This window comes from Theropithecus gelada, chromosome X (assembly GCF_003255815.1).
Source record: "Theropithecus gelada isolate Dixy chromosome X, Tgel_1.0, whole genome shotgun sequence".
Lineage (NCBI taxonomy): Eukaryota > Metazoa > Chordata > Mammalia > Primates > Cercopithecidae > Theropithecus > Theropithecus gelada.
Window position 1 is genome coordinate 115,362,708 of NC_037689.1, and position 24,072 is coordinate 115,386,779.

Sequence of the window (24,072 nt, forward strand, 5' to 3'; positions counted from 1 at the left end):
CACAATCCCTTCTCATCAGGCAAGATGGATCCTCTTGAAGATCAGGGAGACTAAACTCAGAATTGTAATTGCTCTTTTGGTTTAGACATGGTTGGCAGTTCTGCGGTGATGAAAAGCCAGTTAGCATCTTCCATAATCTAATTCCCCAAACACCACCAGCAATGAGTTTTGATGAATAAAGTTAGACTTTGTCAAATTCTTTTTTTCCTTGAATAAAAAAGCATAAATATTCACTCATCCAAGCTGCTCAGAGCTGTAAATTCTGATCACATTTTGCCATGCCAAAAATATAGATATTTAATCAAAGGAGGTCAAATCAGACAATAATGGGATGTCTCAGACCAAAATGACATTAAATGTTTTTTATTGAACAAAAAAGATAAAACATGGAAGTTGAATTTGTTGAGCAAAAGCAGCTCTCCAGGTGAAGCTGCTACAATTTGTGCTAAATAACCTTATGAACTGAGTATACAGAATACGTATAATATGCAAGTTACCTCAACAGCAAAGGAGAAGGAGTAGAATACAATTTTTGAAGATAAAATCTGGTCAAGTGACAAATTTTGTTGCTCAAAATTTCTAGCCCTTATCCACCTAAATTCTGTATGGTTCTACATATATGCATTCACTATGTGCATACTGAATTCCCATTTTAATAGAAGCTGCTTTTTGGAAGAATTCTTTTTAATTTCACATTTATTTTATGTGCCACTCAATTAAAAAAAATATATTTGACATATGTGTGTGTATGTATGTGTATGTATGTATACACACTTTAAAAACACCAAACCCTTGTTTATAAGTAGAGGGTTCATGCTGCTTTTTAAATTAATATTAGTGAATTTAAGCTATTTCTCCTGTGTGTCTAAGAAACTTTGTGTTCCCAATGCACCCACACAGTCAAGTGGGTTGACAGATATGTCAAAAATACTTTATGAAAAGAGGGAGGTAGCTCATGCGAGTTGACAACCTTTTGTGCATTGTTTCCTGTTCAAGCAGGCTGCCTCCCTTTGACATCTTACAGTCAAAGATGAAAGGAAAACTTTTACTTTGAAGCCTAGTGAGCACAGTTGTACATTTACTATAATCCACCTTCAACTTGGCTTATTGGGTTTACTAATGTAAGATGACAAATACCTTACACCCAATACACAGCATTTAAAAAGTACTGAAGAAACATTTTATAGACGATACTTTTTTTTCATATGTTAAACATCAGCTTCTATGGGATACATTTCCAGAATGGTTGTGTTACCACTTTATAAACACTCTAGGCCAAACAAACAGCACAAATAACATCAATGTTGTCTTTTTTCCAATATCTGTATCAATTACTGGAGGCTAATCCTAACATATATACTACTTAAGGGGGGAAAAAGAAGAGAATTTATGACACATTGCAAAGATAGAACTACAGCATCTTAGTTGTAGAGATGATCTTAAGGTGCAGAAAGAGGGGACTCTCTAGAAGGTGATGGTGTGGTTTCTTCTGGTGGAAAAACTGTGAGTGTGCAAGCACGAATGCCGCCAAGGGATTCTGGGAGATCAAAAACCTTATGCCATTCATCTTTATCTGGATCATATTTCTGCACTATCTCTACCATACAACGATTATTCCAAGAATACCCCCCAACCACATAGATTTTATTTTCAAAGACAGCGACCCCAACATCACTCTGCCCTCTTAACATGGCAGCAATTGGGGTCCACTGGTCAAGGATAGGTGAATAGTATTCACAGCTTAGGACATCATCATAATCACTTGTTCCTCTGAAGTGATTGCCACCAATGACATAGAGCCTTTCTCCCACTGTACACATGCAATGCAGACCTCTGACCGTGGTCATTGGCGCCTTCTGGATCCATTTGTCAGTATCAGGGTCAAAGCACATGAGCTCCTTTTGGAAAGTATCATGAGTAATTCCTCCTAAAGAATAAAACAATAGGTGTGAAGTAAATAGATTGTTATAGAAATGCAAAAATAATTAAAAGAGCTCTGTCAGAGATAATTAACTTTTAGCCACATATTATGACATATAGCTTATCAATACTGTTCTTAGGACTGTCTTCCCTCCATAAATACATTCTCTGGATCAAAAATAAAGAAAATAGCATTTTCATCTTCTTAAAGAACAAAACAATCACATTATTGCAATGACTTTCTCAAATGGAGATCCATGGTGTTTTTAAAAGACTTTGCTGAAGGAAAATATATTTTGGTCACTGATAGAGTTGGATCTGTAGTAAATTCCATCTACAAAGCATCATTCACTCCTTACTGCCTTTTAGTGGGTATCCTCTGGGTGCTGAGCACTGGGCTAGAGCACATTAAATTCCAGGCGCCCATTTCCTCACTTGCCACAAAACAATATCTACTCCAGTTATTGCATCATGATTGTGACTCTGAAGTGAGATATTTCTCAAAAATGCCTTGGAAAAGTTGAAAGTCTTGCACAAGTGTATAAGCTTATAAGAATATTCAGAATTGTTTATGTTTATAGAGTTTTCTGTGGGCAGAGTGAGGATAGATAATGTCATCTGTTATCAGAATGCATGTTTAAAAATCTAAAGAATTTGAATGCTGAATATACGTGGAATTTTATACATGCAGCAATTTGTTGTTAATCTTATTGAGTCTGTATCATCTACAAAGTGTACTCTTAGATCACATATAAATCAGTCTCTACAACGAAAGTATCAAACTATACCTTCTGTAGACAAGGGAGAGAAGTAAGCTAATTTTCAGTCAAATTATTCAAAGTTTTACTGTCAAGTGGCCAGATGGCAGTCACTATCACTGTTTTCTTCTGCTTTTTAAAAATATTTTCTCTGTACTTTACAGAATTCCCAGAAAGCAAAACAGTGTTCATTGTTTTGAAAATCAGCCATACTTTCTAACCACTCTTAATTGGGAAGGTCATTTCTGCAATACACGCCAGTTATGCCAAAGCACCACTAAAACAATTCAGGTGTCATTTTTCTCAGAGGAGTTGGAGCTCTCATTATAATGGTACAGCAGCTGCCCACATAAAATAGATAGATGGTATAAATCACGGATTAATGGGAGCATATTTATTACCTGTATGGTTCTTCCAATATAAGACATTCTGTAGTTGCTCATGAGTTTAACACCAGAAACCTGCCAATCATATGCTACAGGCCTTTCATCGATTCTTATTGATTACAGATTTCATAAGGCAGTGGTCAGACAATCAGGCCACAAATATCGCCTTTACACCTTTGGTCTCTAGTAATGTAGCTGCTGGCCTGGCACTGGCAGGCCTTCATTCAATGGGGAAGAATTGTCCCATGTAGAGTGTGTCAGGGCCAGGTGATAATAACCTGACTAACAAAGTTAAATGTCAGTACCAGAGGTGGTCTTTACATTCAAGTGAGACTTCTTCCTAAATTTTACAGGAGAACAAAAGCAGAAAATGCATTAAAAAAAAGAAAGAAATTTGACAGTATGTTGATTTAAACACCAACAATTTGAGAATGAAAGTTGCTGCTGGGACACTGTGAATGAACTATATCCATTTCAGAATTTTTTAACAGAAAAATATATCTTCATGTGCATAAAATACAGATAATCAGCACAGAAATATTTATGCAAGGACACCATAGTAGAATCCTCTTATAATGCTAAGGAAGAAGGAAACCCATATTATGGGCTATACTGAAAGAGAGAATGAATATTATTATGTACTATTATGCATACTGGAAGCATGTTTTATGCATAGGAGAGCTTATATGTTATATAATGATACACTCCTTCACACAGTTTAGCTAAACCTTAAATAAAATGAATTAACTGTTGCTACAGAAACTATGAATGGTGCTTATTTGAATACAGAGCATGGGAACTGGAAAGCAAAATTTGAATGCTTTTCAATTTCTTCTAAGTTATACCTTATAACAGGATTGGTTTACTAGTACTCTTATAAATCTACAGAATGCCCAAGGCATTCATATGCAAATACACACAAAAATAGTTTCTAAAATCAACATAAATTATATTTTGATTATCCATTTTTCTGGATTTTTTTTTTTTTTTTTGTGATGGAGTCTCGCTCTTTCACCCAGGCTGGAGTACAGTGGCGTGATCTCAGCTCACTGCAACCTCTGTCTTCCGGGTTCAAGAGATTCTCCTGCCTCAGCCTCCCAAGTAGCTGGGATTACAGACGTGCACCACCACATCCAGTTAATTTTTGTATTTTTAATAGAGACAGGGTTTCACCATGTTGGCCCGCCTGGTCTCAAACTCCTGACGCCTGAATTATTATTATTACTACCACTATACGGAAAGATAACCATATAGTTAAAAGCTTATATATTACATTGTGTTAACATAATACTTGTTTACCTGAAATATACATCACTCCTCCATACACAGTTCCAGCATGGCCATAGTGGGGCTCACTCATTTTGGCAACATAGGTCCATTCATTTGTTCTTGGATTGTAACATTCTACTGTAGCTGTTTAAAAAAACAAAAAAGAAATAAAATGATTTTTAGCTTCAAATTTAGCAATTAATTATTTTTCTCTTAAGTGGAACAGTAATAGTATCCAAACACTTTAAACATATCTATTACAGCTATGATAGATATGTGAAAGACTGTGGGGGGAGCTCTTATAGTAATTATTGAGACTATATTAATAATATAAACTATTAGTACATGTTACATTAGACTAGATAGTGTAAGAATCTAACAAATTTCTGTCATTGCAGAAATCACTAAGATTTATTCTGTAATCTGTTTACATATTAATAATTTGACATTTCTCCATTTTCTTTGCTCTAAAAACATAGGAAGAAAGGATGAAAAAAATCAAAAGGAATGAAAAACTCAATTCTGGGTCCCCATGTTGATAGAAACAAACGTTAATACATAAGAAGCAAACTTTTACATTGAGAATGAAAGTATACACACTTTTTGGTTCATGTTCTGAAGCCCACTGTTTTAGTTCATATACAGACTACAAAGTGGACGCTGATGACAATTTCTCTACATTTATACTTTAAAGCTGATAGTTTGTATATACCCACCATCATTGCATCCAGTACTACTCTTAACCTGAAGATGGTTTGCGGCATAATACAAAGGTCTTTATTAAGAATACTTCCTCTCAGTAATATATGTATCATCTTTTAACATAATGTATTTGGAGAAGTGATCTCAACTCACTTAAGTATCTTTCAATCAATCTGTTATAACCTCAAGAACAGAACAATGTCACCAAGAAAGATGGAAAATGTAATCACTTTTTAAAAGGCAGAAAAGCTATTAAGAGAACTCATCAAAAGCATGAGGTCTAGATTAACTCGAAAAGTTCGTATTATTTATTGCATACACTGCCAACTGCTAATCCAATTTCTTGCATCCCCCAACCCCACTTCTTTAAACTAACAGAACCACAACACTGCTTAGGGAAGAACTGCACCAAGCTAAAAACGAAATTTAATTTAGCAGGTTCCCTTGAAGCTTTGGTCAACCATATGATATAGTTCTGGGCAGTGACGGGTAAGCAGAAGTTTATCGAGTAGGACAATTTGATCAAGCCACTGGAATTAGGTTTAGCTACTTGCAACCAAATGCAATCCTGATGAATCAACCTTTGAATGAGATTCTCTACTTAAAAAAAAATAACATGGTGACAGGCAAAACACACACACACACACACACACACACACACACACAGAGAGAGAGAGAGAGAGGGAGAGAGAGAGAGAGAGAGAAACTACTTTTCCTCTCTATTCAATAATTTCATTTCATCATCAAACTCACTATGCAAAGTATGCTTTTCTCCTCCAACCACACCTATATTATGCCACTTCTTGTATCTCTCTACTGACTTCCTTTTCCACTTACTTTAGCTTTGAATTTTCAGTCTTATTTCAAAAGCTTTTACTATTCTCACTTTTACCTACTGCTTTGTTGGCTTTGTTCTTTGCTTTAGGCCTGGATCCTTGCCAATTCTATTTCTTTTAAACCCTATTTCTAAAATTAATAACAAGTTAAACTGCCACATCTCTCTCTCTCTCTCTCTCTCTCTCTCTCTCTCTCTATATATATATATATATATATATATATAATTTCTCTCTATATAATTTCCCTCTCTATATATAATTTCTCTCTATATATATATAATTTCTCTCTCTCTCTCTCTCTCTCACCACATAACAGAAAACCTAGTGCATTGATTGGTACTTGGCATTAGCAAAGCCATTAATGGGAAGGTTTTAGAAGTAATTAAACCATACATCCTATCAGAAACGGGGTCTAAAAAGACTTCCAGATATCATCTTCTCCATCTACTTGAAGCCAAAGGCAGGATTCAGTATAGCTTTACACTTTTCTTAATGCAGGACTCTGACTTAAACTTTGAAATTTTTGGATTGTAACTTTCCTTTCTTATGTTTAATTCAAACTGTTCCAATGTGATTTCCTTTAGTTTCTTCTTATTCTTTCTATAGTGGAGTTAGAATTTGAATAGTTATTCACTTTTTATTATTATTAATATTTTCCAATGTAGAAGGATAATTCCTCTGTCAGTGACTTAATTGCATCTTCCCCTAATAGTGGTTATAAGAATCCATTTATACTTTCTCATACAGGAGCCCCTCAGTGCAAGATAGCTATTAACCACCAATAACAAAATTACTATATAATAGTCCATCATTCTTGAACTTTTTTCCAGCTAAAAGTCTATCTCCTTTAACTGTTCCAGGCGTTTAATTTTTATTGTCAACTTTTATTGTCATGCAATTCTCCATGCAGAATTGCTATTGTTATCAGTAAAATCAATAGTATTTTATTTTAAAATAAAATACATCTAATTAAAAAGTAGATACACATGCTCTTATTTCCATTTTCCAGATTTATAAGACACTCAGATATAGGTTAGTACCAACAACTCTGATGGGAAGAGGGAGCAAGGGATGATGCAAGGCAAAGAGTTGGAGCCACAAAGCAGTGCTTCAATCATAGTCTATAAGAGTTGGAAATGGTAAAGAGGCAACTGGAAAAACCTAGAGCAGGTGGCAGCAAACCTCAGTCCATAGGCCAAATCCAGGCTACTTCCTGTTTTGTAGGGCCCACAAGATAAAAATATGAATGATTTTATATTTTTTACACATTGAAAAAGAATCAAGACTATTTTGTAACTAATGAAAATTCCATAAAATTCAAATTTCAGTGTTTACAAATAAAGCTTTATTGGAGCACAGCCTCACTCATTTGTTTATGGATTATGTAGGGTTGCTTTTACACTACAACAGCAGAGTTGATTACTTGTGACAGAGATTGAATGGCCCACAAAGCTGGAAATAGACCCTTTCTGGCCCTTTACAGAAGTTTGCTGGCCCCTAATCTAGAGAATTAACTTCAGTAGTCTGGTGGCCTAGTGTTTACATTAAAGAATCTCTCCAATTTAAGAATTACACTTAGGTTGGTTATCTCACATATATCAGGAGTTCTTCTTTTCCGAGATAATTCCATAGAAATCCAGAATCGGTCCTAAAAGATGATGTGGAATTTATTTGTTCTTTAAGATTAGGAAAGAGATTAGCCTAAAGAAAATCATTTGAACAATGATGGCTCCCTTAGAGGGGAGATGGACTCTAGAAACAGAACGCTGGTGAGTGACCAAGAAACCCGCAAATCCTTTGGGGGGTATAGAGGCATTTAATAAAATTTAGTAGTTTTATTGTGCATTTATTTGAAAAACATCTAACATGCTTTCTGTAAGTTATTTCATTATTTGAAATCTTAACTTATTAATATTTAACTGAAGTGAAAGATATTGGAGCTGTCATATTCTTCTTCAATATAGAAAACTTCAATGGAAGATTGATTTTTTTATATGACACAATTTTGAAAGATACCAGAAATAACTGACTTCTTTTACACTTAAGTGACAGCTACTCTAAGCTTCCCCTAGTTTCTCATTGTAACAAGTGTCAAAGGAAAGCAGCATTTTGAAGGAATTATATTTCAGCACGAAACCAGGTGAGCAGACGTGTGCTAGTGCATACGCACGCGCGCGCACACACACACACACACACACACAGTCTTTTTTCCATGAACAATGGGCTTAGGTTTCCTTTGGTCCAAGTACCCCATGAAAAGATTTTAAAAGACCAAATGCATTAAAGTGATCTAAACTGTCTTGCAAATGTTTCCACTGTTTTCTTTTTTTAATTTTTAATTTCTGTGGGTACATAGTAAGTGTATATTTTTATGGGGTACATGAGATGTTTTGATGCAGGCATGTAATGTATAATAATCACATCATAAAAGATGGAGTATCCATCCTCTTAAGCATTTATCCTCTGTGTTACAAATAATACAATTATATATACTCATACTTATTGTAAAACATACAATTAAATTATTATTGACTATAGTCACCCTGCTGTGCTATCATATACTAGGCTTTATTAATTCATGCTAACTATTTTTGTACCCATTAAATTTTTCTTTTCATAATTATATACAGGCAATGGTTACTGTGTGTAAGAAGTGATATATTGGTACTAATCAACCTGTTAAATGACTTTCCCATCAGTCCCCTTTTCCTGCTACCCATTCCCATCACCTCCTTCTATTTACAAAGGCATATGAACATGTCAACTTAATCAGTTACAATGGGAATGTTAATTTATTATAATAGATGTTAATGTGTGCATTGAAGGGGGAATTCTATTTTTAAAAAGCACTTGTAGGGTAAGGGAAATGTTAAAAACTCAGTTTCTGGAAGGAACATTCAGAAATATAGGCGAGTTTCTTTAGAATCAAAATCTGCTATTCTGCAAAAACAATGGGCCCAAGAAAACTGGAAAAGCCAACTAATACAAATTCACTTTTTATTTATATAAAGAGAAAGAAGATCAATAGATAAAATTCAGGAAATTTCATTAATATTATTCTTTGGGAGCAATAGTAATCAAGGCAGGTTTCATCAAGTTTGGTTACCTCAGTAATATAGAATGTGACATGACAAGACAAGCTACTTCTTGCTTCTATTTGAGTATAACACAGAAAGAGCTCAAAGTGGGTGGAGTGGATCAGAAAGAAATGAAACCTCTTGCTTCTTGGCTTTATCTGATGACTCTCTTTGACCTTTTTTTCTCCTGAAATCAAGACTCTAAATTTGAGTGCACTTACTAAGTCAATCACAAAATATTTTTTAAACTTCCAATGTATTGTATAATAAAATGTTAAGTACAGAATGCATTTGATGGGTATGCTGATTTTAAGGGACACAATCATTTTCTACAAAAGTTTAGCTACTTATAGATTACAAATCTATAAGATCATTATAGATTTGTAATCTATAGATCATTTCAAATGGAATAAAATATCAAATAATTGGATGATAACTAGAATTAGAGTTCTTGGAATAGATGGTTTGTGCCTGTATTATAATGACATGTGTATTTTTTAAATGCAGTTTATGAAATAAGATTAAAATGAACCTATATATACCATTAGAGGGGAAATTTTTTAAGTCATCATCCTTAGGTTAAGCTTTAGAAATTTTATTGTTAAAGCCTAAATATGAATTTAGGAATATCCTAAGAAAAGCATGATTCCCTTGTTTCTTTTCCCTTTCAAAATGAAACACAAAAGACTGTTTTAAATCAGAGATGGAGGGGTGGTTTCTGAAGGTCAGGAGTAAGGATTCCTGTGTATGAGCCATTTGCCCAACAGGGTGGTCTATTTCTAGTTCCTAGATGGGTATACCATAGGAGCAACTGAAAGAGGGTTGGGATAGGTTAAAAAAAAAAAAGCCTCTAGCATCTTGGTTTTATGTAATGACTCTCCTCGGCCTGAAGATTATAAACTCCCAGAAGAATATGGCTTCTAATTAGTGTTAGGAACTATATATTGAAAACTAAGTAGCTGCATATTAACAGGGGTGATAATATCAACAAGCAAGGACCGACTTTGAAAAACGGAGCTATTTCCTCTGAGAAAAGAAGACTGCCCAGGTTAATGACCTATTATTTGTGAAGAAAATATTTAAGAAAAGATTATCTTATACAGGGATTTTCTAAGAAACAACCAAGTCACTACTTGCACTTTCTAGATATTTCCAGATACCACAAATTTAAAATAGTATAATAATGTGAAAATAATGGGTGTAGGTTGACTGAGGAGGCCTAAAGGACAGTTGTACACTAAGGACACTTATGGCTTAACTGCTTTTAAAAGTCCAATTATTAAAATATATTGGAACACCTATGCAGTTCATGATCATGCAACACAGTCCAACAACCTAGAAAGTCTGGTCTTAGAAAAAATATCATTGTAACAACAAAGGAAAAAACTTTGGGTAGAAAAGATCAGGAAAAAGACCATGTCACTAACAAGAAAGGGTTTTATAAACAGGAAAGTATAAGAGCTGAGAACAGTTAATCTTTTCTCTGATAAATAGCTTAGTCTCAAATACATTAAACTATCTTTTATTTCTTAGAATATTGAAAAATAAAGATTCTGAGAACTACTCTGAACTTATCCAGAGCCAATCTCAATATTTTGAACTATTCCAGCTCTTTGGAGCCTGGAATTGATCAACTACAAGGACTTTATTTATTTATTTATTATTGGGTTCAAGCAATCCTGCTTCAGCCTCCTTAACAGCTAGGACTACAGGCATGAGCCACACCTGGCTGGCTTGCTTTTCTTTTCTTTTCTTTTCTTTTCTTTTCTTTTCTTTTCTTTTCTTTTCTTTTCTTTTCTTTTCTTTTCTTTTCTTTTCTTTTCTTTTCTTTCTTTCTTTCTTGTCTTTCTTTCTGTCTTTCTGTCTTTCTGTCTTTTTTTGTATTTTTGTATTTTATTTATTGACTTATTTATTTTATTATACTTTAAGTTCTGGGGTACACGTGCAGAACGTGCTGTTTTGTTACATAGGTATACACGTGCCATGGTGGTTTGCTGCACCCATCAACCCGTCAGTTACATTAGGTATTTCTCCTAATGCTATCCCTCCCCTAGCCCCCCCACTCCCCAACAGGCCCTAGTCTCTGATGTCCCCCTCCCTGTGACAGACTCTATTTATAATAGAGAATAAAAGAATTGAAAACAAGGCCAAACAATAATGGCAATGACAAATATATGTTACAACACAAAATGTGGACTTCCTGCCTTTATTTTTGGAAAAATTATACTACCCCAATTTTATCTGAAATAATAAAATTATACCTTTTTCGGTTAATTTATATAGCCAAAGTATTCTATATCAAAGTATGTTTATGGTCAATTTTATACTGGGAAGACAAAAAAGTGACCATCAAATAAAGCTTGCCAGATGGGCTTATGGTAAAGAAAACTATCTGATATTATGTCAAGAGAATTGTTTTTAAAACAAACAGTCATAGATCATAATATTCACAGTGAATAAACTTCGTATAATGTTGGACTTTGTACATTTAATCTATAAAGAAAATTATCTATGTGACCTCTAATAGGTAACAAATTTTGTAAAAGAAGAAACAATGAAAGTTTTCTGTAATGAAGGATTGTAACCTGTTCAGTAAAATATCATGTGGCCTTTTAAAAACAGAAAATGAGAAAACATGCCAAACTTCTATCCAAGACCTTATTATAATTTAAATGAGCTAAGTATACTTTTTAGATGAACCTTCAAGATGAAGACCACATACGCTGCACAAGTAAAATATTCTACAATATACTGATGTATTTGTAAGATACAATTTGTTCCCTCACCAACGATATATGCCCAGATAAGGCATAAAGATGGTCTCCAATATTTTCTCAGAAAAATAGTTTTTAAATGAAACCCTAGCTAGCTACATTTTTATCTGATTTTACAGGACTGCTTATTTTATGATTTGATAAGAATTTCTGAGTGAAGAAATTTGTCTCTATGCTTAATATAAATGCACACTTACGCAGTTCACCTGCTGCATTTCGCCCACCAACTGCATACAGATATCCTTTGAGGGCACTTAGGTGGAAGAAGGTACGCTTTTCATTTAAAGATGCAACCTGCATCCATTTATTGTATCGAGGATCAAATCTGAAGACTGTATCAACTGCCGTCTTTCCTTTTGTATCATAATTACTCTGTCCACCAACGACATAGAGAAAATTTCCAATGACGGCAATGCCATGCTGGTACCTTGGGGCATCCATGGGGGCTAATGATTTCCACTCATGGGCCTTTTCATCATACATGCGCAATTCCTTACTGACAACCAGCTGCTGCCTCAGCACTCCTCCTAGTGTAACCAAGTGAGTGGTGTCAGATCTAATGGCAGTTCTGTCTGACTGCATAACTGGCTGCATATATGGCATCATTTGGTAATTGCTGGCTTCCAAAAGCAAATTCACACAAGTATTGTCAGTTCTCATGAAATCCACCGTTTGCACGTAATTAATGAGCTCCTGTGGTGTCATCAGTGGAAATCGTATGTTCTTCATTAATTTTGCAGCAAAGTCCATCCGAGGCTCTTCCAGGCGAAGCCAACGACAGGTAGCCTTAAAGAGCTCAAGTTCAGTACAGTGCTTAAGGCTATTACTGGAAAGCACAAAGGCAAGACGCTCAAAAGGGAGTTTCAAGAACTCCCCCGTGCTCAGCAATGCAGGAAAATTCTTCAAGACGAAACTGTTAACGTATTTATCCACTTCGGTTAGATTGTAGGTGTTGGCAATCCGTCCAACTTCAACGCAATTGTCTAAAGTGACCTATTAAGCCAATTTAAAAAAAATTAAAACATGACTACTTTCATGGCAATCACATCTTGATACCACAAATACCTGTTCTAGAATAAGAGTAAATTATGTTTTTAATGTTCATTTAGATGCAAATAAGGATTCTTATCTAAATGTATCAATGATCTACATACAGATAATCTGCAAACCACCTTTACTTAATCTGGTAGAAGGCTAACTAAAAGAAAATGATCAAAGTCAGTAAGTTAGAAGTTACCCTAAGAAACAATGTTATAACTGGAATATGGCCAAATTAATTACTCTTGTCTCCTCAAAAATGTATTCCACTCCCACCCCAAAAATACTGATAGAATTCCTGCCAGATGGAAACATGGGAAAATAGAAAGTTATTCTATTATGATTCATGTCAATCCACTTCTTAGTCATTATTCTTAAAAATGCTACACAGCTAGCAGATCCATGAACAGAAAAGCTCTAATACCCAATCCCTAGATTTCCCGTTCATGTAAATAGGCATCACTCATTACTATCATTCATTTTGGTTCCTTCAAAGTTATTACTCATAAGGAAAATAATTTAATAAGATAATTATTCCTAGGGTAAATTAATTTTCAACATTATTTATCTGGAAATATAAGCAAGGAAATGTCTTTCTTAAGGGCAGAGGGGCATATCTACATCAAATCTCTCCTGTAAATGAGATTTTGGTATCTGTGATGACTGCTTCCATCTGGGCAACATAGCTTTCCTTAGCCACTCTTACTTTCACAGCACATTCTGTTTCTCTCTGGCGTCAACATGTGCCCAGAACCATTTCCCCACCATAGAGCGAAATATACCATAAAGCGAAAAGCTAACAAAGAAGAGAAGTGACGGAGAGGCCTTTCCTCAGTAGAACCTCTTTTCAATGCTCTAATAACTGACTGGTCAAAGGAAAAATAGGAAAAATAATATTAGCAAATATAATACAAAGAACAAACCACAAAAACAAGCCTACCATAAAAAATGCCAGTGTGTATATATATGTATATATACAAACAGACAGGAATCACAGGCAAAAGACTTAAATGTTTGGTTGTTTATAAAATTTTGTCAGGTTATGTGTCCTCAATGTCACACAAACTTTATCAATGTATTGTTAACCTCATAACTGTATTGTTAACAGATTTCGCAGATGGTTAAGAGAAAATCAAATAATCCTTCTGTTGACATTTCTTTAAAAACTGAAATAAAGCTAAAAACATTACTCCTCCATATAAAGTGACAGCCTAGTTAGGATATAATATCACTGAAATCTCTAAGGTTAACACACACACACACTGCTATTTTCATAGATTTTTAAAAATAGACTTTAACTTATGGGATATATGTGTAGAACATTCAGGTTTGTTACATAGGTATTACACATACCATGATGGTCTGCTGCCCCCATAAACCCATCATCTACATTAGGCATTTCTCCTAATGCTATCCCTCCTCTAGCCTCCCAGCCCCCGACAGACTCTGGTGTGTGATGTTCCCCCCATCCCCCGCCGTGCCCATGTGTTCTCATTGTTCAACTCCCACTTATGAGTGAGAACATGAGGCGTTTGGTTTTCTTTTCCCATGTTAGTTTGCTGAGAATGATGGCTTCCAGCTTCATCCATGTCCCTGCAAAGGATATGAACTCATCCTTTTTTTATGACTGCATAGTACTCCATGGTGTATATGTGCCACATTTTCTTCATCCAGTCTATCACTGATTTATTACTTAAAAAGAATTTGTGCTCTTTTAAGTAGCTGATTTGCTTTACAAAAATGTTTAATTGCTTATTTTACTTAGTAGCCATATATTTTAAGAATACCTAAAACATAACTGCAACATAAAAAAATAGAAAAATAAATTAACAAATTATGAGTCTCTAGAAATAGACAGCATAGCACTGTATAAATACCCTGGATTTCTAATGTGGTTAATAAAAAGTCCATTTTAATCCAATTTGAGGAACTGCAGGTTGGTGGTTCAAAAATTTAAGTTATGTAAATGGAGTTACAGTCAATACCTGTTTTCCCAATTCACCCTGAGTGGAAGGAATTTGAGGTCATGAATTCACTTCCCAAGACAAGTAAGAATTATCTCTTCCCCAGAGTGAAGGTGATTTAAACTTTTGAAGACGTTTATTAGTACAGTTACGCAAAAGTTGATGACAACACAGATATAATTCCCAAGTATGCAAATTCTCATCATTATTGATATGATTACTAAAAAACAACAAAGAATGGGTACTTTAAGCCAGCAAAATGATACTACCAGTTGTTAGTCACCAATCTGAAATCTAAATTTATAGCATGTAAAATAGAGCAAAATTAAATATTAAAAGCCAAACTGTGTAACTTATAGCATGCAACATAGAGCAAGATTAAAGATTAAAAGCCAAACTGTATAATTTAGAAATGGGATCAAGGTATTTAATTCCTTCACCTTTTCCCTCTTCAAATTTATCCAGTGAGAAAATGATTGCTAGAATAACAGGAGAAAGAAACTTACATTTTATTTACCGGCATTTGGAAAATACCTTCTGTATATCAATACATTCATATATACAGACACACAAGACTAGAAAAGACTTTGACAGACCATCAAGCCAATACAAATAGCTGCCTACTTTTTTCTTTAAAATCACCAGAGAATGGTATTCCATAACCTTCCAAACTGTTATCTTCTTGATAGAAGAACTAAGTATTTTCTTTTTTTATTTCTTTCCATTTTTAATTTTTGTAGGCACATAGTTGGTATATATTTATGGAGTACCCAAGACTAAGTATTTTCTATAGCTCATGTACAACAGCTACCATACTGTGAGTATGCAACAAAGGCTAAATACTACAAATATCAAAAATATAAAAGGTACGATGATAGATGCAATTAAAAATAGGATACCTGTTGAATTAATGTAGCAAATTACTAGAACCTTATTAATTTCAAAATGAGACACAGACAAGAAAAATATTTAATAGGAAATTAATTCTTAGCAAGTATATGTAATCAAAGCTTAAAAATTAATCATAGAATATAGAAATTAAAGAAGCAAAGCCTACAGTAATAATTAACAATATAAATAGACCAAAACTGATGGAATTATAGTAAACAACTTTCAGAGAAATACATAATATTTTGTTATGGTTCATTTTAATCTACTTCTCCACCATGATTCTTAAAAGTGACTCAGCTAGAAGATCTCCAAACATTAAGCCTAGATAGTATTTTTAAATGGATACATGTATTTGTGTATCCATTGGATACATAAAAGGATAAATGGATAACTGGATATCCATAAATGGATAATTGGATTTATAATGCAATTTATATATATAATAGAATGCACATTGAAAATACAAAATATGAAGTTTAAAGCTTATTTAAAAAATGTCTAAGTAGAAATTTCATCTGAGTTCATCTTTTATTTCATCTGAAAACCCGGCCACAATTCCAAAGAAGGTACACTTGAAAACAGAGTTATAACAGAAGTTAATCCAAATAACACATTGGCATTTAAAAAGAACAACAAGGCTGGGCGCGGTGGCTCACGCCTGTAATCCCAGCACTTTGAGAGGCCTTGGCAGGTGGATCATGAGGTCAGGAGATCGAGACAATCCTGGCCAACATGGTGAAACCCATCTCTACTAAAAATACAAAAATTAGCCAGGTGTGGTGGCACACGCCTGTATTCCCAGCTACTTGGGAGGCTGAGGCAGGAGAATCGCTTGAACCCGGGAGGCGGAGGTTGCTGTGAGCTGAGAAAGCACCACTGCAATCCAGCCTGGTGACAGAGCAAGACTCCCTCAAAAAACAACAACAACAACAACAACAACAACAACAACAAAGGATAAAATTCTTCGAGCACCTGTGGGAACCTATAAAATTGTTCGTAAAATAATCAACTGCTCGTTTACATTTCCTTGATATAAATTAGTATAAATTATTCTTTTATAACCAAACAACATTCATAGTCATCCTAAAGGCACTTCCAACATCATAACATTGCAAGTGGTATTCTCAGTAACATACTTGTCCTCACTGCTGCTGTACTATTCAAATTATATCTGATGTGCCCAAAACACTGTCATTAACATAATTTGCTATTTTAATGAAAGATTTCATCTGAAATCTAGGACTTTTTTTAAAGATTGGTGTTTTATACAAATAAATTCCCATTTAGAAAAAAATGGGTATCTGCTCTTTTTTTTTTTTTTTTTTTTTTTTGACTAGCCAAGTGAAGCAGTGTGAGTGAAGAAGGAACAAAGAAATCTGTAACTGGTTGTGATCAATTAGTTGTAAACACTACTGCACTCGGACCAGCCAGAATCTGATTTTGTACTCTCAAGGGAAATGCAAAGACTAAGAAATCTGGCAAAAATTTGGGGAACTCCTTAGCCATTCAATGTGCCAAATTCTACTTGGTGCTATCTAGTTTATTAAAATGACAGGCTGATATCTAGTACAATCAATGCAGTGAATGAAACCATGTCCACAGAATCAGGCTGGGAAGAAATCAAACAAGATACTTTAGCGGGCAGAGGATGTACAGGTATCTTTTCTCAAGCCTCCTTCCACAGATGAGACCGGCACAGGACACAAAGAGACACTTTGGTAAGAACAAAGGGATAACTGAATAATAAACGCCTCTCTCTCTTTCAGTCTTTGTCTTTCTTCAGTTTCTAAATGCTATTTGAGGTGAATGTCACTGGTGTCTCCAGCTCAAAATATTCAATTCTCTATTTCTTTGCACTTCGAATGCACTTCCTTTATTGAATGCAACGTTAGTTATTACAATGGCTTTTGTGAGGCTGAAGTGGTTTGAGCCCAGGCTACGCCTCTTCTTCCCAGACAGAGTCCCAGATAGCAGATGGGCAAGAATGGGTGCTCAAGGTTATAGGCGTGATATTTAGAATATTTAACAAGCACACAACATGGGTATCAACCAATCAAAATGGATGGCCGACCATAAGCAACGGGGATGACCTTCTATGTACTATTTGCCCAATATCAGCCCTGGCAATAAGGAAGTCAAGACTGGTTTGGTTGGGAGGGAAATAATTTTGATTCATTTTTAATTTTAATTATCTATACAATTTGTCTCTAACTTGCATTAAATTGCCCTCAAAGGTGAAAAAAAATCTTAAAAAACATGTCTATTAATCTTTTTTTTAAAGTATCTTTTATTATTATACTTTAAGTTCTAGGGTACATGTGCATAACGTGCAGGTTTGTTACATATGTATACTTGTGCCATGTTGCTGTGCTGCACCCATCAACTCATCAGCACCCATCAACTCGTCATTTACATCAGGTATAACTCCCAATGCAATCCCTCCCCCCTCCCCCCTCCCCCCTCCCCATGATAGGCCCCGGTGTGTGATGTTCCCCTTCCCGAGTCCAAGTGATCTATTAATCTTTATGGGTAAATACAATTTAGATTAAATGAGGAATGTGAAATATATGTACTATACAGGAAATCCTCAGTAATTTAGTAATGGAGGCAAAGCAAAAGGAACTGTCTTCTCCAATGACATCTGATTCTTTTTGTTTTTCTTTTGAGAGAAACATATTCTCTCTATTCCTCTCTCGTCTCCTTCCCACTTATGTACCTCCTTTATTTTCTGTCTCCAACTCTTCATCTCCTCCAGTCACCTCAATAAACTTTCTCTCTACTTCACTGCAAGCTCGCCACCTCATCACTGATAACAAATGTGCAGGTGGAACCAGTAATCTACCTGCATCAAGTGGGGAAAACACAATCAAAAAATTATTTTAAGAACGATTATCCCCAAGTCTAAATTCCAATGACATCTTCATTCTCTTGTTAAAAAATGCTTTTATACAAACATAAAGTGATTTATTTCTCATCTTTATTCTGTTTTGTTCATTCTATATACTTGTATATTTAAATTGTAACCTTTTGAGTTCAATTACAGATGCCCTGTTTCAGTAACCTAACATTAAATTAGGCTGTTTTGTGAACTAGCCTAATATCCTCCATAACAATAGTTCCATGGGACAAATGCTAGATGCTAAAAATTTCAAATTGCAAACAAAGGATAAACAAAAAACTTACACAACTTTCTTATAAACTAGTGAATGGGGCCGGGCGCGGTGGCTCACGCCTGTAATCCCAGCACTTTGGGAGGCTGAGGTGGGTGGATCACCTGAGGTCAGGTGTTCGAGAGCAGCCTGACCAACATGGAGAAATCCTGTCTCTACTAAAAATACAAAATTATCCAGGCACAGTGGTGCATGCCTGTAATCCTAGCTACTGGGGAGCCTGAGGCAGAAGAATCACTTGAACCTGGGAGGCAAAGGTTGCAGTGAGCCGAGATCCTGCCATTGCACTCCAGCCTGGGCAACAAGAGTGAAACTCTGCCTCGAAAAAAAAAAAAAAAAAAAGCAAAGAAAAAGAAAAAACTAGTGAATAGGTGCACAGTATTTAACATGTTGTAGTTATACAATGTCCTAAGGACAAAACCAATGCAATTTTTAGGTATGACTAAACAAAGGTAATTTTCCATTATCTCCATAGTATATAAAAAAAGTGGTTTTAGCTTTACAGAAATTTTTACCTACTATGCTTCATATCTATCCTTCATTGTCATCCTTCTGTATTCATTTCATTGTCCTCTTTTCCATAAGTCCCAGGAAAATAACATAACAAAAACAAAAATGCCACATCCTATAAACTATCATACTAATTACCACCCTAAGTAACACTGCAAAGGACGGCAAAGTTAGATGGGAGGTTGGTTCTTGTTCTATTAAGACTGATGCTCTGTTATAGAAAACGGTATCTCTATCCCACCAAAGGTGAGTATGGCTTTACTACTGTATCTAAAGTTATCATTCAAAACTAATACATACATGTTTTCTGGGTTATTCACTGATTCGCGTTTTACGTACCACTGCTACTGATCCACATTTTATGTACCACTGTTCCTCTTCCTCCACACAAATGATTGAGAATAGGATAGAACAGAATTGTATTAGAAGGGAATTTTTCTGTCTAAAAGTTCAAACCCAAATAGTGTTTTGGTTATGTGAACTATAATATCACTATATCGTTAAAAACATAAATCCCATTTCCTCTAAAGCATCTGATTTCAGCACACAGTTCTTAAACATGAGAACGTTGTATTAAAATTTATCAATAATAACTTAGCTCATGGAAGAACTTCAAAAAGTTCTCCTTTAAAAAATATAGTATCTTGGGACTTTCAGTTTTTATAAGTAGAAAATACACTGGGTTACTATTTTTCCTTTTTCACTTGATTGCCGAGAAGGAAAGGGGAAATAAATAGGGCAAGGCTGAACATAGGTTTAACTAAAAAACAGAATGCATGAAAGAAGGGTAAAGGAAAACTTGGATTTTGCATGTTCCTGGAACTAATAATCTGCCAGATTTTCTCAAAAATTACCATGGATTCTGAGAGATAAGAGATTTCTACTCTAAAACCATACAGACATGTCCTCCGCAAAAAAGGATGAAGGACAAGTAAGATAGAATAATACAAAGAAAAGAGGTAATTCCTAAAAGTTCATAGGCAAGAAAATTCTAAAACTGAGAGGTAGGAGCAAACTCTACCACAAGTAATCTTTGCTAGAGAGAAGCCTCTTCTCCATTAGAAATAGGTTTTAGGATGTCCGCAAAGGATGCAAAAAAATAATGAACATGAGATTTAAGGCAATATTAAGTGTTTATAAAAATGAAGACATTTCTAAATTGTTAAACAATTATAATAAATGTTTCAACACAGGTTAAGGAACCAACAGTCTAATTGCTGGAAATTAGCATTACAAAGTGACTATGGCCTCATCTTTAAATAAAATTGCTTTAAATACAGTTATCTAGAACAAAATTCTTTTCTATTATTGTGACAATAATATTACTATAACTTTCTTGTATTGTGTATTATCCAGTTTGGTCCTTTTCTTTCAGGTAAAGGAACTGATCACAATCAATATCTGAAGTTCTAAGTACTAAACTTTCGTATTAGAGGATAGGCCAACAATGTCTCTTGTTAATGAATAGTTCCAAAGAAATCATGGCACTTTCTTTAATTTGGCTCACCATGACCATGTGTTGCTAAGATCAGTATAAAGTAATGTTAAGAATCTATAAGTATAAGCTTTAAGTGTTACTGCTAAATTAAATTCTGGACTTGAGGCATTTTGAAAATCACATTCAATACGATTCATTTTTCCTTGAAATGAAGTTGTTATATCATGCCAGTGACACAACCACAGGTGAGATCCTAATAGCTCTTGAGGGAATGGGCCTTGTATGATCAAATTAAAATAAAATTTAGCACCTAAATTCAGTAATGGAGGCAAGCAATAGCATGGGAATTAACCAACCTCACTTGGGCTACTTGTGCAATAAAGAAGACAATACAAGTCAACAATATAGCACTATGCTGCCATAAAAACCCTTAAAAGTAGCAATTAGTTCAAATTTTATAAGTAATTGTGAGACAGTAGTCTGAGTTTTCTAAAATCAAACGTACAAAAATCATACTTTCAATAGGCCAGTTAAATTAGTCATTGGCTGACTTTGTAAGATAGTAAGTACCTTAATAATAAAATAATTAAGGACACGTTCTCTTGAAAGTTACTGTTTTAAAGAAGGTTCCATGTTCAAAAAACGTATGTTGCAAAGATCTGACAGCAATTATTTACCGATGCTAAGATTGATATGAGTTAAAAAAAATTATAGAAAACATATCCGTCAACATAATGAGTTAGAAAATATACCAAAAATTACTATTGCCAGAATTCTTAATCAGAAAAACAAGCTCCAGACCTCTGGAAGTCTTGGCAATATTTCTGTAAAATGTAGCCATTTATCTTCCCAGAAGTAAAATTTAAGGGCTTCAGCTAAAATAAAACACTCTCTTCAGGAACTGGGCGACTACCACTAAGTACTTCACTGAATGGTGGTTGTAAGTGCCCTATCTTATTTATTAAAAAACGGCTAAACACTATTCAGTAGGTGATATGTTTCTATGGAATCAAGACTGACATTCTTACAGGTTTGTCCATAGGTATTAGTTCTTCTTAAGATCTAGCTCCCATATTAAAAGATGAAATTTTAAAAGAGTTCTAGAAGCTCAGATTACTTTTCCATTCAATTACATTTAAGAAGCCTGCTTGTATAGTCATTAAGGTGAATAAAACCAGATTATGGTACATACCATTATCAAACAGTTAAAGTATATATCTTTATCAAACATTATTAGTATCTAATGTCATTTGATTACACAGAGGTTTTTTTCTTTCTTCCTGAGATGGAGTCTCACTCTTGTTGCCCAGGCTGGAGTGCAATGGCTCGATCTCAGTTCACCACAACCTCCACCTCCCAGGTTCAAGTGATTCTCCTGCCTCAGCCTCCCAAGTAGCTGGAATTACAGGCATGCACCACCATGCCCAGCTAATTTTTGTATTTTTAGTAGAGACAGGGTTTCTCCGTGTTGGTCAGGCTGGTCTTGAACTCCCGACCTCAGATGATCCGCCCACCTCGGCCTCCCAAAGTGCTGGGATTACAGGCGTGAGCCACCACGCCCAGCCAACACAGAGGCTTTTATTAAATGATTCTATTTCATACAAATGCACCTGTTTCAATCTCACCTTGCTTACAGATCACATACTATAAGACACACCTGTCTAATGGCAAGTTTCACATTCCTGCACAGCAGATTTCATGAGTCCTAATCTAAACAGGCTACATCAGACTCTACCACAGAAGAAAACAGATTTCAAAATATCTTACCCCAGATATGAGAAATACTTTACAGAAGTCCAAAACTGGCAGAATCTGTAGAAAACTGGCAGCTTCCAGCGTGTCTTGAAGGTTGTCCATATTAAGAGAAAGTTTTGCAGTATAAATGAAATCAATAATTTTCCTCAGACCAACTTTGCTCACACCATGAAGTTTAATGCACATTAAATCTTGTTCTTTCATTCCACCTTAAATAAAAAGACATTCAATTAAATGAAGGTGGATAATTATGGTCAAACTCACTTCTGCTGCTAATTAGATGCAATAAAATCAAGGGAAAGTCTTATTTTATATAAGCAGTTGTATTAGAGTCAGTCTGCTGCACATTTTACCGTTAAAGTACTTAAAAAGGATAATCCTATACTAATGGAGGTCATATATGATGCAAGTGCTTCCAAAATGTTCTCACTTCCTATCTTTTGATATAGAGTAGAGATTGTATTAGCAGGACACAGAGTCTCTAATGGCCCACTCAGATATGAGCTTGAAAAAGAAAAGCTGTGAGATAAAAATGGACAGTATGAAAAAAAGTGCATCAACTTTCCATGTTAAAACAGCACCACCGAAAACCATACATACTGTTGTATACTTCTTTTGAAGTTATTTCCAAAAGAACTAAATTTCAGGTTAGAAATAAAAAAGATTTAAACACAGATTTTTCATATTGTTTTAATGTGGCTTCAGAGTTTTAAAAGGCAAACTACCTGTGAACATAGCCTTGAAGTAATCGCTAGCAGATGCCATCATGACTCTATGCACAGGGAAAGCATCATCTGTGTCACCTGGCATCAGGGTCACATCGCAAAGCAATCCTTCAAGTCGAAGCTGGTCAAAGCCCTACAACAAGAACATGAGTTGAGTCACTAATCAAGGTAAAATGAGGTTACAAATCTTTGTGTGCTAAAATTGTTTGAATATTAATGTGGTGCAACATATGTGGAACATAAAGGCAACAGAATAATTATTCAGGAGAAGAAAAAATAACTGCACAACTTTCCTGATATGTGACACTGCATATTTTCTTTCACTGCAGTAATAACACAAAATTAAGATTAATTTAGGTTAAAAACGATTAAGGAAAGAGTATATATGTTTGCTTATTTACACAATTTTGAGATTTTACCTTATTTTGAAAAATAATTACAATGTGCACTTCTATTTTCCCATCTGCAGAATGAGAGTATTAGACTGTCCAACATTCCTTTTAACGATAATTTAATAGTCCTTTTATAGTGCTTGACTGAAGCATCTTGGTTTTGTTTTGTTTTGGGGGAGGTTGAGAAAGAAAAGCAGAGAGCAACTGTACTGAGTACATGATAGGAGTTCTTTCTACTAATTGTATTGTTTCACCTCTTTGAGAAGGCTGTACTCAGTACATTGCTGCTGCCTGACCAAATATCTTTCAAGTTTCAAGTTTGAGACTTAATTATCTTTGGGGAAAAAAAGCCCAGGAAACCCCAACGTGAGACTTAATTGTCTCCAAATGCATAAAGGTTTAGTGGGAAATTAACAGGCTAGCAGCCACAATTCAGAGGAATGACAGAGCTCTGGTGAGAAGAATCC

General features: G+C 34.9%; 1 protein-coding gene across 5 annotated transcripts in view; it reads right to left on the reverse strand.

Moving 5' to 3' along the window:
• Positions 1-347: 347 nt before the first annotated feature.
• The window catches only part of KLHL13 (kelch like family member 13), a 201,843-nt gene continuing 178,118 nt past the window's right edge, over positions 348-24,072 (reverse strand). For all 5 annotated transcript variants that reach the window (XM_025373411.1, XM_025373410.1, XM_025373412.1 and 2 more), the window contains 5 exons: positions 23,214-23,346; positions 22,501-22,697; positions 11,920-12,715; positions 4,364-4,477; positions 348-1,927 (listed from right to left, as the gene is read on the reverse strand). In XM_025373411.1, coding sequence (XP_025229196.1) covers positions 1,440-1,927; positions 4,364-4,477; positions 11,920-12,715; positions 22,501-22,697; positions 23,214-23,346 — 1,728 coding nt within the window. In that variant the 3' untranslated portion in view covers positions 348-1,439. The remainder of the gene's footprint in view (positions 1,928-4,363; positions 4,478-11,919; positions 12,716-22,500; positions 22,698-23,213; positions 23,347-24,072) is intronic.